Source organism: Tupaia chinensis, unplaced genomic scaffold (assembly GCF_000334495.1).
Source record: "Tupaia chinensis unplaced genomic scaffold, TupChi_1.0 Scaffold145208_1, whole genome shotgun sequence".
NCBI lineage: Eukaryota > Metazoa > Chordata > Mammalia > Scandentia > Tupaiidae > Tupaia > Tupaia belangeri.
This window is the reverse complement of record NW_006205068.1, coordinates 2,629,908-2,644,562: the sequence shown is the minus strand read 5'-3', so window position 1 is coordinate 2,644,562 and position 14,655 is coordinate 2,629,908. Positions and strand designations below refer to the sequence as shown.

General features: G+C 45.2%; 2 protein-coding genes across 2 annotated transcripts in view; one reads left to right on the top strand and one right to left on the bottom strand.

The window, feature by feature from the left end:
* LOC102482823 (hypothetical protein) overlaps positions 1-5,913 on the top strand; it is a 15,173-nt gene extending 9,260 nt beyond the window's left edge. The window contains exon 3 of the mRNA XM_006167885.1: positions 4,771-5,913. Coding sequence (XP_006167947.1) covers positions 4,792-5,769 — 978 coding nt within the window. The 5' untranslated portion in view covers positions 4,771-4,791 and the 3' untranslated portion in view covers positions 5,770-5,913. The remainder of the gene's footprint in view (positions 1-4,770) is intronic.
* Positions 1-14,655, bottom strand: part of CHLSN (cholesin) — a 190,232-nt gene that overhangs the window by 105,783 nt on the left and 69,794 nt on the right. The gene's annotated exons all lie outside the window — the stretch shown is intronic.

The window sequence follows — 14,655 nt, the reverse complement described above, 5'->3', positions numbered from 1 at the left end:
CAGCAGGAAAGGAACAGCCCCTGACCTGTGCTGTGCTGGTGAGATGAACTCAGGGCTCACTGAGGCAGAGTACCCACCACTGCCCAAGCGTTTGAGGGCCTTCCAAGTTCCCAAGCCCAGGAAGTGGTTGTTCTGGTGCCTGCCACAGAGATGGGGAAACTGAGGCCCAAGAGTTTAGGTGATCCATCCACAATAAGCAAGCAGTGAGGTCAGAACAACAATCCTCTCCAGGGACCCAAGGGCCTATGGTCTCGCATTCAGGCAATTCCCAGCAAAAGGGAAGAAACAAGACATCTGAAAGATCATGCCCTTTTCTGCCAGAGCGAAGTCCCCCTCCTGCCTCTGGAAAACAGCTCAGAACAAGACAAGAAGCAGTCAATAACCTTTCCGCTGGTTAAAGAGTCCAGAATGGGCTCTCAGGGCCAAATTCAAATACATACACCTTCCTGACTGACTCAAGCCAGGACCACACCCGACCACAAACAATGGATGTGGACAAACATCACCAATGCAGTGCCTAAAACCCTGACCAGCTGCAGAGATCAGACATCTGCAAAGCCTGATGCTGTCTTCTGTGCTGTGGTTCAATGCTGAAAAGATATTCTTTCCAATGTGCCATAATTAAACAAAACTCCAAGTAATTTCCCCTCAGCATGGTCAGTCTTAATCCATGCCTCTCAGTGTTCTGGGATCACTCACTATCCTAAGCACCAATGGACGAAAACATTACAATTTACTACATGTCTCTTATGACAGAAAGAGCAAGAAGCAAACCTGGAGAACGTTGAGCCCAGACAGCCTCTGCAGGCCTATGTGACCAAGAGCAGGTCAGGGAGAGATGGAGCCAGGAATGCACCAACCACAGCCACGAAGCCACACACAAGTCAGCCGTTTATCCACTGCAGAGCAAGAGCGTTTTCCCACAGCCCTCCCACGGCTGTTGAGTTACTCAGAGAAGGTACTATTCACATCCCCAGTGTAGGAATGAGGCAGAGGTGCCAGGAGCCTCACAGAATGGCTCCCTAGTGCTGAGGGGCAGGTCATGCTCAAGTCCTAGGACCCAAGAGCTCTGATCATCCGCACAGTCACCTAAATCCAGAACCGGCAAGGCTACTGAGAGAGAGGGGCCTGCTCCTGGATATCCCATTCACATCCAGCCACATGCTGCAGTTGGTTTAAAAAAAAAAAAAAAAAAAGATTTTTTAAAGCTGGAGAGTGAAGTGGAGAGGACAAACTTCTGAAAGCAGAAAAGATGGCAAGACAGGAGGATGTAACAGGCAAACAGGAAGGGGAAGGCAACGTGGAAAGGCATTGTCTTTACAGAATGGCCAGCCCCAAGGAGCCAGATGAGAGGTTGCTGCTTGAGCAGCCCCTTGTGCTGCAGCCAGAGAGAGAGGGTTCCAGGAGAGCATGGCCCGGGAGAGCCACAGCCGTGACAGACTTCAGACTGGCATGGAGTCCTGGTGCCTTATAGAAGCAGAAACAAACATTCTTTGGAGTAAATCACTCTCACTTACAAATTATATCTAAACAAATGTTTAAGCATAATGTCTGACACCCTAGTCAAAAATAACCAGAGAAACAATAAAACTGGACTCTAAAAATTACTTCATAAAATAATTATTCTATCTTTAAAGAAATTAAAAATATGAAGACATCTTCGAGAAATGAGAATCTATAAAAATGTCAGATTTTAAAAAGACTGAAATTAAACCTCTAGAAATAAGAAACCAAAACTTAATTTTAAAACTAAGGGGAGAGTTTTAGGAACAAATTAGCCACTGCAAAAGAGAAAAATAATCACAGGTCTGAAAAAATTACTCATTATCACTGAGTTGGGAGAGAAGAGAGGCAGATGGACTATTTGAAGACATAAAGGCTAAGAAATTCCCAAACTGATATAAGTCAGTAAGTCACAGATTCAAGAAGCTCAAGAAATCCCAAGTGACATGAACAAAGTCATTTAGAATTCTTTTCTTTTCTTTTTTTTTCTTTCACTATAGGGCGCGTGCGCTCGCCAGACAGACAGAGAGAGACATAGAGACAGAAAGCGAGAAATCACCCCCCAGGGGGGATGGTCACGCCGCAATGCCTTCTCCTCCATTCTCCTCCCGGGATCTTGGGCACGCACACACACGCGCCCGGCGTGAGTTTGAAGCCACCGGGTCCGGGACGCGAACCACGGTCGACTACGTGGGAGTCCAGCAACATAGCCATTACACTAACTGCTGGTTCCCAAGTCATTTAGAATTCTCACCCCAAGGACCAGCCCCACAGTCTGCTAGTTAAGGGAGCCAGTTCCCACATGGGGTTCGAGTTCCAGATCTAGGAGCTTGAGAAAGACACTGGGCGAACGTGCATGTGTGCCCCAAATCTTGGTAACACAGAGAAATGGGATTTTGGCATGACTATTCCCATAGGGGCTGTTTTCTCTCTCTCTCTCTCTCTCTGGAGAGCACATGCACCCCCTGCCAAATTAAGAAAAAAATAATTAACCCTAGGAAAACGATCACATTTTTTTGACAAGCAAAGAGTGGGTGTCATCGCCAGCAAACACTAAAGGATTTTCACTAAGGAAAACTCTAAAAAGGCACTAATAGCAGAAAGAAAATTATTCTAGATGGAAGATCTGAATAGCAAGAAGGAATGAAAAATAAGAATAGGAAATATGTTGACTACTCTAACTAACATAGGTTACACAAAACACTACTGCTGGATTTTGGAAAGTTAGACTGGACTAAAATACATTGTAGTATTATTGTACATAATTTGGGGAGAAAGTTGTATGTGATTAAAATCTGAAAGTCTTTATACTATCCCAGAAGAAGGAAACTACTGATTATTTTTAGAATGTGATAAGAGATTTTAATATGTACTGTTTAGTCTATGGAATATTATATAGGTATGAGACAAAAGATAGAAAGGTATTAGATAAATTTAGTGGGAAAAGCCAATGACAGATCTATGTACACAAAGATTCCATGTATTAAACAGCAGCCTGCATATTCAATAAGCATGTTTCCAAATGCACAGTAAAGTCTAGGGATATATAACAAACTATTCTAGTTAATATATTTCAGGAGGAAAACTGGCCCTCCATCTTCGCTCTCTACTTCTAAGTTACACGACTGCAGTCTGTAGGCACAGTGTGTGCTTCTGCCAGCCTGGCCCCTTAGCAAGGATGACGCAACATTCGCACATGCTCCTCAAAGCAGGGGTCCTAAGCTCCAACCAGGCCAGTAGCCCTTTCTGGCTACAGTTGTCTCCTTAGAAACAATGAAAACTGGCTGTGGCACCAGACCCACCTTCAAGCATTCCATCCAAAGTACGCTTCCAATTTTACAGCAGTCAATTTCCTTTCAACAAATAGCATTACTATCTCCCTGTCTCATCGACTATTTAGTTAAAATTTAAAGGAGGAGAAGGACATCTGTACGGAAACAAAATTATTTCAGTGACAAACAATGGGCTAGTTGAACTCTGAGTCTGTCAGCACTGTTATTTAAAGCCCTGACTCCAGGAACTTACAACACAGTAGTAATAATGCAACCCCTGGTTGGAGGCATTACGATTCAAGGGAACCAGCATCTAAAACATTCTACCTCTGTAGTCTCTAGTGTCTACTAGAGAGTAATAAGAGTTCCCTAATGGAGGACAGAATTGGTGAGGATTTTTCAGAACCTCTCTGATGCAGAGAGCCTACCCACAGGCACACACACTTTAGAGCTGATCAGTTTAAACAGACTGTGTGTGTGTGTATGTGTGTGTGTGGGGGGGAGATCTTCAAAAAATCTGCAGGCAAACACAATTAAAGTACAAGTTCATCTTGATGCAAAAAAAAGGTGAAATCTACATGTAGTTTTTTATAATATACATTTTCCATGAACTTTTTGATAATCTGTAATATTTAGATATGATTGCATTCAAAGAATATGTTTCCATGTATTAGCACTTAACATCCCTCCAGGTATGGAAGAAGAGAGGCACAAATGTTTAGAAAGGTCAGAGAAGGTATTCTTGCACCCCACACGTTTGCATCACAACGTACCTAGGTCCCAGGGCTCTCAGGCCTCAATGTAAGTGTGCCTCAGAACCACATGGGAGAGAGAAAGCATCCCCCAACGGGACATGGGTCACATTGTAGGCCCTTCTCCATTTCTCCACCCTGTTAGAATCTGAGATATGTTCACACATGCACCTGGCATTTGTTTTTTTTTGAGGTTTTTCTATAGGGCGCGTGTGCTCGCCAGAAAGACAGAGAGACAGAAATCGAGAAATCACCCCCCACGGGGGAAGGCCACACAGCAATCCCTTCTCCTCTCAGGATCTTGGGCACACATGCACACGCGCCCGGCATGAGTTTAAGCCACCGGGTATGGGACTCGAACCGTGGTCAACTACATGCAAGTTCAGCGACATAGCTATTACGCTAACTGCTGGTCCCGACCTGGCATATTTTTCAAGTTGATGGGGCCAAGATTTGAATGGCGTGGTCTGTCATGTAGGATCCAGCTCCCTTAACTGCTAGGCTATAGGGCTGGTCCCCACCAAAATCTTCCTTTTAAACAAGGTTCCCAAGGACACTGACAGAACAGTCTGGAGAGTGCCCTGATCACCCTAATCTCAGTATTCCCGGGTCTAGACCCTCTCTCCTGGCAGAGGCCAGAAGTTAGACACCTTCTTGGGAAAATATCCTCTGCACCCTCAGTGTGCACCAGTTCCCCTGACAGGACACCCCTTGTGATTCTGCAATGTGTGCTTTTGTTACAGGTCCCACCGCTCTCCCAAAAGATGGACTCCCACAACATGTCCTGGATCCAGTACCCAAGCCATGTGTCCCCAGCTGTGGAGGAAGTCATCGCTACACAGAGCACTGTCTCCAGGTGTATGCACATCTATGTGGCTCTGTTTGTCCCAGTAAGCTTAGCAGCTGGGCTCTTAAACTTCACCACTTTCATGCGCAACCGCTCACGGCTGCAGGCCCTGGACATGCTACTCTTGGACCTTGCAGTCACTAATGTCCTGGTGACGTTATTGTCCCTCAGTGCTGCTGGCAGGCCTGACTATCTGCTCACAACCAACCTGTGCTGTGGGTTCCTGTCATTCCTATCCAATATCTGCTACTTCAATGCTCAGTATCTGCAGGTGGCGATGCTCCTCAAGTTCTCACTGCTAGGCTCCTTACCCTGTCTAACAAGGACTCAGAGGCCTGCAGTGGTTCTGGTTGCCATTTTGGGCTGTGCCTTCTGCAGCTCTCTAGTAGTGGTGTCCTTGCTGGGAACATCCGGGGAGCTGTACAAAACCATCATGTGCCAGATGGACCTGCTGACTGCCTGGCCTGAATACGAAATTGTGAAGTTCAGCCTGGGCTTCGGGTTTGCCCTTGTCCTCAAGTTGGTGTTCTTCTTTCTAGTTATTGTCAAACTGGCCTGGCAGGCAGTTCCTCTCCAAAGGGACATGGCTTCTGCTTACCTGGTGGTGTGGGCCATTGCCCTAACCATGTTTGCCTGCAGACTCTTCTACAACATTATACTTCTTCAGCGGGCCAGGCTGAAACTGCAGAGGGATATTGGCTCCCCTAGGGATGAGCTTCTCATGAATCTTGCAGAACTGGTCCTGTTTGGGGAAAGCTGTGTGAATTCCTTGGCTACCCTTTTCCTTCATGAGCCTTGTAGGCTAGCACTGCTGAATATGCTGGAATGTCTCACCCTCAGGTGCAGAAAAAGACAAGCGGACAACAGCATCTCCTTAAAAAGAGTAGGGAGTTAAGCCCAACTCCGGCCTGCTAGACACAGCCAGACAAGCATGTGGCAGAATCTTCTTGGTACTTTGGAAGGTGCTTATTAAAAACTAACCTTCTGCATTCAGCTCAATTTCTTGACAGTATCTTGGCCCAAACCAGGAATCACACATAAAGGGAATCTTCAAGTGAAAGATGCCGTTTATATGGGAGGGAACAATGAATACTTGATTTGGCTGAAAATGTTCTGAACTATGATGGAGAAGTCCTTGACTAGATTTGTCTACAGACATCTTTCTCTACTCCTACTCCAATCAAATGGGAAAAATAAAAAAAAAGAATTTCAAAAATAAAAACATTATTTAAATAACATGATCATATTGTATAATCTTGTCCTAAACAGTTGTAGGTGTCCAACCCTCAATGCTGCCAGAAAGTTTAAGAGATATAAATCTCATGAAGAACAAAAATGGTTTGTCTGTTAAAAATTATCATCATTGATACTGAGAATATCACCCACAAGCTTAAAATCGCACTAAAATAACTGGTATAAACCCAGTGACAACAATATAGCAGAGTGGTGGGACCAGCAGTTAGCATAATGGCTATGTTGCTGGACTCCCATGTGGTCGACCATGGTTCGAGTCCCAGACCTGGGAGCTTAAACTCACGCCAGGCGCATGTGCGTGTGTGCCCAAGATCCCAAGAGGAGAATGGAGGAGAAGGGATTGTGGCGTGGCCAACCCCCTGGTAGTGATTTCTCATTTTCTGTCTGGTAGATAGATAGTGGCCATCTCTAAAAGGTCTGGGCAGGTCAGTAAAAAGTTGTTCCAAAAGCCCTACATGCAGGCTAGCAGATGGTGTGGTAGTTAAGGCGGTGAATTCCCAAAGTCAACTGCAGTTCAAGTCCTAGACCCAGAGGCTTGAAAATCATGCGGGGGTGCACATGCATGTGTGTATACCCCACATCCCAGGGGCTGGGAGGGAAAAGGTTTGCAGTGTGGCCATCCTCCCTGAAAAGTGATTTCTCATTTTCCTTCTCTCTGTCAATCTCTGGCAAGCACACACGACCTATGGCAAAAACCTTAAAAAAAAAAAAAAAAAAAGTCTTATATGTTCTATCTGACCTTGTTTGCAGAAAGGCTAGTAACATATGATCTCAGAGAAGGGAAACTAGTGAGAATCCCTTGTGTTCTTCTACAATATTAAAATACAAGAAACAACAATGCATCTTATTCCAAAATTTACATTCATCACTCTTGATGAGTTTATATTAAGATTTTATAGGTTGACTAGGGAAAGGGGAAGGTATTCGCCAGCTTTATGAAATCTATACTTTTTGTAATTCAGCTCTTACTGAATATTTTAATGTCAGTCTGCAAATTAAAGAACAAAGGCATATCTTTTGAGAATTTTAAAATGTTCATATATTTTATTCTTCAGAAGAAAAAGGACTTGGATCTTATATAGTTAAGTAGTTTCTGTAATATACTATTAAAAAATTTAAATGCTTTAAAAAAATTCCCCTTCTATCTCTCTTCATTTACTCATTTACAGTCACAAAACCCTTACTATGGTCAATACGCGGGAGCAAGGTCTGTTCACAGGATGACCACTGGGGTTTAGCCGAGACGACCAGGGACAGACAAAGCTGGGAGAGGCTGAAAAGAGAGTGTCCCCTTCCACCTGAAACGATCAAGGAAAGTTAAACAGGACCAAAGCCGAGATGGTAAGGCTGCTTCTTCCACAAGATACTAAACATCTAATAAAATTCTCCTTGCTGAGTGTTTGAATTTTATTCTTCCTTTAAAGAATATTAAAGGCTAGCACACAGTTTATGACTTGCAAATAAGCATGATTTTTCTGAGAATTGTTTTTTAGCTTTGTTAATTACAGTCAAGGGTAGCCTATATTCTTAAGGCTAACAGCCTTAATTCTAAGGTGGGCCCTTTAGGGATCTCTGCTGATTGTCACATGTGTTCAAGGATATCTCTGTGCTCAGGCCGGAAAGAATCAGAGTACCATCCAGCCCTACACTCTTGGAGTTGCTCAGTGTATAGTTAACCATCAGATGTTCTTGGATTGGCCTATGCATGAACATGCGTGAACAGATTCGGTCAGAAGCACACTGCTATCCAGATATCTGGGGCTTTTTCTGGACATGGCGCCCTCTTCTCTCAGTACTCCATCCTGACCATTGCAGCTCCCTTGGACTCACGGAAACCCAGTCTCTGTCCTGTAACTTGGCCAGCTTATCCTGTTCTCCTAGAGTCCCCTTACCTGTGCTCTGAACCAAAGTTTGCCCAGACAGGCAGGCTGGTGAGCACAGGGGCTTCTCCTTATTAGTTTCCCTTCTCTGAGATCAAAGTTTGCCCTACCTATTGTCGCCATGCCTGAAAACAGCTGTTTCCTAGACTCTGCTCAGTTTCCGATGGCAGGAGCAGAATCGAGAGCCCCCTATGTTATTCATTCATGGCCAGAAGGGGAAGGAGCAAAATTTAATATACTAATTTGGTATACTAATATACTACAATAATAAATATCAGAGCCTTGTTAGTTTTAGAACCAAACACATGATTACAAGGTCACAGGTGATGAGTAGGCCCTGTAGCCAAGCAGCTAAGGGAGTTGTATCCCACGGGGCTGACCACAGTTCAAATCCCAGCCCCAGAGGCCTGAACCTATATTCTTAAGGCTAACAGCCTTAATTCTAAGGTGGGCCCTTTAGGGATCTCTGCTGATTGTCACATGTGTTCAAGGATATCTCTGTGCTCAGGCCGGAAAGAATCAGAGTACCATCCAGCCCTACACTCTTGGAGTTGCTCAGTGTATAGTTAACCATCAGATGTTCTTGGATTGGCCTATGCATGAACATGCGTGAACAGATTCGGTCAGAAGCACACTGCTATCCAGATATCTGGGGCTTTTTCTGGACATGGCGCCCTCTTCTCTCAGTACTCCATCCTGACCATTGCAGCTCCCTTGGACTCACGGAAACCCAGTCTCTGTCCTGTAACTTGGCCAGCTTATCCTGTTCTCCTAGAGTCCCCTTACCTGTGCTCTGAACCAAAGTTTGCCCAGACAGGCAGGCTGGTGAGCACAGGGGCTTCTCCTTATTAGTTTCCCTTCTCTGAGATCAAAGTTTGCCCTACCTATTGTCGCCATGCCTGAAAACAGCTGTTTCCTAGACTCTGCTCAGTTTCCGATGGCAGGAGCAGAATCGAGAGCCCCCTATGTTATTCATTCATGGCCAGAAGGGGAAGGAGCAAAATTTAATATACTAATTTGGTATACTAATATACTACAATAATAAATATCAGAGCCTTGTTAGTTTTAGAACCAAACACATGATTACAAGGTCACAGGTGATGAGTAGGCCCTGTAGCCAAGCAGCTAAGGGAGTTGTATCCCACGGGGCTGACCACAGTTCAAATCCCAGCCCCAGAGGCCTGAAAAACATACCAGGCACATGTATGTGCATGTCCTAAGTCCTGACAGGATGGAGAAGAAGGAAATGGAGAGTGAAATATGAACATGCCCTACTGAACACAGCACATGCCGCACTTGAGGGGGTGCTTTCTTCCCTACCCCCCTGCCCCCGGTCTCTCCTGGTGAGTGTACACACCCTCTAGCAATTAAAAGGAAAAAAATTCAGGTGTGCTCAGGGTTCCTTGGAAAAATGCCCATCCTGGGATTGGAGTAGGAGATACACAAGATGAGCCCAGAGTATTTAATTACACTGAGGTTCTAAATATTTCAGCTAAAGACATAAAGAAACTCAGCTACAATGTAAACTGGTGTTTCTTAAACTTTTTCTTTTTAGTGGTAGGATCCTTTCTTTAAACAAAAGTCTACAAGGAAGCCCAAAATATAAAACACTTTAAAAGGCTCTGCTCTGATTGGAGTTGGAGAATAAGGGAACCCAAATCTAGAGCATCCCAGGACCCCAGAGCTTTTGGAGATGGAGTTAATGCCACCATGACGCTGGTCCCTGAATCTAGCTCCTAGCCACTCACCCTTCATCTTGTAACTGGCTGGACATATACTGAAAACGAGGAGCTTTCCAAAACAAAACAAACAAACAAAAAACCCTAGAGCCAACAGAAAAGTAAGAAAACACTTAAAACACTTAAGAGTATGTATGGTTCTAGCAGTGACAGGACATTTTCCTTCAAAGAAATGGTATGTGAAATTTTAATTTTAATAAGACAAAATTGGAACTAATTTTAAGGGGAGGGGTGCAGAGACAGGCCATTGTGGCCTCTAAACTCTTCCAAGTCTCCTTGAGGAATATGGGTTAGTGGTCACTGAAGGTGCGGCTTGGACAAAGACCAGGCCCTCTGTCACTCCTTCCAGAGCATTCCACACACAAACACTCCCTGGGAGTTCGATGGTCTCTGCTCAGGAGGAACTCAGTATGTGCAATCCTGTCCTCACTTCTGTGAGTTTCAAGCACCGAGTCCTGGTTGCCATTGGCACGTCACTCTAGAAGAATTAAAGGTAATGTCTAAAATGCATCCAGCAATGGCTGAGAAAAGCCCAGCTGTCCAAAAACTCAACACCAACAAAACCATCAGGACTACTCCTTTGTGGGTGAGTGACAGAGGGCTTGCATTTAGTGCTGGAGGGTAGATGTCAGACAGAGGGTTAGGAGGTTATGGTATCCTCTGAGCACTTTGAATTCCTTCTCATAATGGAAAACGCTAAAAGTTAAGAACTGCCAACTGACTTTTTCTGGGAAACAGCCTCAGACAGCAGAGCTGGTACCTACGTTCAGCATCAAGGCTATAACTGGGACCTCATCACCTTGTACTCCAAACAGGGACAGGTCAGTCATGTCCCCGTCCACCGTATCAGGTTGTGGCCAGCATGGGGAGCTGAGTGCACACAGAAGGAAACGCTCCCAGGACCTGCCCCTCATCTCTCTCTCTCCCTCTCTCTCTCTCTCTCTCTCTCACACACACACACACACAACAAAAGGTTCCCACATTTGGCGCAGCCAACATGCTGGGTAATTCTGAAGAAATCAGGGTTTGCAGGATTTTCTGAAAGTACGTGACCTTCCTGAGCAAGAATGGAACAGACAGGATGATGCAGAACTGCTGAGGGGCAGCTGCAGTACGTCTAGAACGTAAGTACCTGGCAGAGTGTAGGAATCTGACTGAGCACGGTTCAAGACCTGCCTGTCGCTTCCTGCACTTTGGCCTTTGCAAATCCTCATAGTCTCTCTGGGCCCTGTTTTGGTTTTGTTTTTGTTTTTTCTCTTTATAAAAGGGAGTTACGGGCACTTGCCTTGCTTAATGCCCTTACTGCTGTGAGGACTAAATATCCAAAGTGCCTTCTAAAGCATGAAACCAAGGAGGAGGATGTCAGCAATATCCTCCAGAAATGGCCTTCTACATTCCTGAATTTTGGATCATCAGAGAAAATGCACCAATATTTAAGTAAAGTGTCCACTTTTGCAAGAATAGTAATACCCAAAGCCTTGGGCTGGGTTTCCAACAAAGATTAATTCTAAAATTTTCACTCATACATCTTGATGTCTCATCTGCAAACCAAATCACGCAAGCAATCCCACAGATGCTTCTGACTGACGGCTGTCTCTCCAGGATGTGCCCAGAAAGCAACACAACAGCCAAGGTGGCCGACCACATCTGGGCTCTCACTCTGAGAACACCCTGTGAGCTGCAGCAATATCCGGGGGGGAGAGGGGAGGGGGGCTTAAAGTCCCAAGAGAGCACAGAGACAAAGGATGTCTTGTGCTTTGCAGAACCTACCCTAACTTCAACACAGCCCCCACATACACCCCATTTACAGATGAACACTGGGCAAGAAAGCAGAACCAGACTAGAAACTAGCACTGCCTCAATGGTTTGTTTGGACTGTGTCTTGAAACCACCCGAGGGCTCCACTAGCAAAGAGGGATGAGGGGGACCTGATCCTCTGATGCTAGTCCTCCATGGAAGGTATCAGGCTGTCCTACACCACAGGAAAGAACTGAGAGTGGGGGAAACAGAGAGACGGACAGAGAGGACAAGTTCCATCAGCGCTGGAGGGTAAGGGAAGACCGGGAGAGTGTCCAACCTTGAACCTGGGGCCTCTCTGTCATGACAAGGCTGGACCAGCAGTGGAGGCAGGTGGTTCCTGTGGGCATCCCACTCAGGTGCACTTGACACCAAGGACGAACTGCTAGCTCACTGGCATTTTTGTTCTCTATGCACTATCCATACTGGCTGTGCCAGCAAATTTAACACTATGAGAGCAGATCAGATGGGATTCCCTTTGAAGTGCTTTCCATTTATCCTATTCTGGGGGTGGACAGAAAAATATGTTAACTTTTTATCCCCTCCAGTTTTGCTATAGGGCACATGTGCTCACCAGAATGAAAGAGAGAGAGAGAGAGAGAGAGAGAGAGAAAATAAGTGAGAAATCAACCCCTGGCAGGATGACCACACTGCAATCCCTTCACCAGTCTCCTCTCAAGACTTTGGGCATTAGAAAAAACACTTCAAGCTACTGGGTCTAGGACCCGAACTGCACAATCGGCCACATGGGATCCAACTGCCTTAACCATCACACCACTAGCTGGCTCAACATTTACTATTCATTTATTATTTTTTAAGAGGTTTTTGCTATAGGGCACATGTGTTCACCAGAGAGACAGAAAGTGAGAAATCACCCCCCAGGGGGGATGGCCACGCCACAATCCCTTCTCCTACATTCTCCTCTCAGGATCTTGGGCATGCACGCGCATGCACCCAGCGTGAGTTTAGGCCACCGAGTCTGGGACTCGAACTGCGGTCGACTACGTGGGAGTCCAGTGACATAGCCATTACGCCAATGACTGGTCCCAATGTTTTATTTTTTTTTTAAGAGAGAAAGATTTTTGCTATAGGGCACATGTGTTCACCAGAGAGACAGAAAGCAAGAAATCACACCACCACCCCACCCCACCCCGGCCCGGCCCCAAGGGTGATGGCAACGTCACAATTCTCTTCTCTTCCATTCTCCTCTCAGGATTTTGGATACGCACACACCATGTGGACGGTGTGAGTGGTAAGCCACCAGGTCCAGGACTCAAACTGTGGTCAAATACGTGGGAGTCCGGCGACATATTACATCATCTGCTGGTCCCAACTTTTAAAAATATTTGTAAAGACATCAGATTCAGTGATGAACAAGTGTGTTACGAGATGACTAGCAACCCAAAATGCTTCTGGTGCACTGATAAAGACCCTGGGCTGCATACTAGCAGTACCGACCTAGTGCTGGCTCTGGGAGACCTGGGTTAATAACTGCTTCTCTCCAGGTCATTTTTCTCATCAATGAATCAGACAGAAGGCACACTGGTTCTCAAGGACGATCATCCAAGACACCACATGCAAGCCACCAGGTACAGCGTTTTACTGTAGGAAGTGCTCAGTAAGTGCCAGGTTTTAGAACTGACACAAAGGTCTTTTACAACATCTTACACCAGATTCCTCTTCACCCTTACCCATGCAAAAACATCAAACAGGGTCTAGTGGACTGAAATTCCTACAATCTGGGTCATGGCCCCTCCACTAATCAGTAGAGGGTTACTAATGAGTTACTTCACCACCTGGTGCTTTCCTGAGACGGGTGCACGCCACGACCCTTAATCCTCAATTCAGCTATCTGATTCTACAGGTGCACTCCAAGACCCTTAATCCTCAATTCAGCTATCTGATTCTACATCTTACACATAAAATCAAAGAGTATCAACTCCTTGACCATCCCAGAGTAGATTCACCAGAAAATACAAAGGCACAACCTCATGCTTGGGGACCCTGGCAAAAGGCTGAAGCTCTTCCTCGCCCATTTGGACAAGTGGTAGAACCAGGAGCCACGAGTCTGTGAGTACAGAGCAGCTATTTTTAAGTGACATGTCTTGGCTATTTCAAGGTTTGGATTTTTGTTTTATGCATTTATTTATTTATTTAATTCAAGAGGAAGTTTGTACTTTCTCATGACTCATATCTTTCAAAATGGTGTCTCAGGCATTTTTAATACTGGAATCATCTTAACCTCACAGCCGGTCAAAAAAAAGTCTGAGGGCAAATCAGCTCTTCATCATGTCATTTAAGTTGAAAAGGCTAATATATTAGAGTCACAGAATTTCTACAGCAGAAGGAACCCTGAGTGTTAGTATTCTTCAAAAAAAAAAAAAAATCTGATACGGTGCTCTCTGAAAATAAGGGTATATTTCCCAAAATACATATCAGAAAGATTTTAAATCATTATCATACAGAACACCTTGAAATTCATTTGCAACAGGCACACTACAAAACAAGAAACTTCGAGGGGAACCAAGCGACAAGGAAACTGCCAGTGCTGGAGGCGCACACGGTGCTGATGGCGTCCAGCTGAGCGGTCTGCGCTTCTCATGCTCAGTACAAGATCACCTGGCTCAATCTCACACCTTCAAAGAATTTTTAAAAAGGTAACAAGACACCAAGAGCAAAGTATAAATGAGCTCGGCTAAAACTCAATTTTCATGAAGACTGAGCACAGGAACACGGCGCCCTCAGTCCTCACAGACCAGACCACACAGCAAGCTCTGGGGACTTTTCTCTGCCCTCCTGGGGCTGCTTTGACAACCCTTCTCCAAAACTGAGGGTACACTAGTAGACGGAGCACTTGAAGAGGGCAGCTATTCGGACACAGTGGGAACTCGGGAAGTAAATGCTCTGATTTCCGTAAGGTCCTGAAATTGGCCACAATGAGAAGGGGAGGTGACCCTGGTAGGGAAAACCAAGACCTGGAGAGATGGGGACCGGAGTCACGAGTACCCCTCAGAGCAGACCAACTACCTGGACTCCTAATTTCTTGCCCCAAATATCTATTTCTTGGGTTTAAATTTCTTCCTGCAAATGTCTTGGTGAAATTCATAAGTT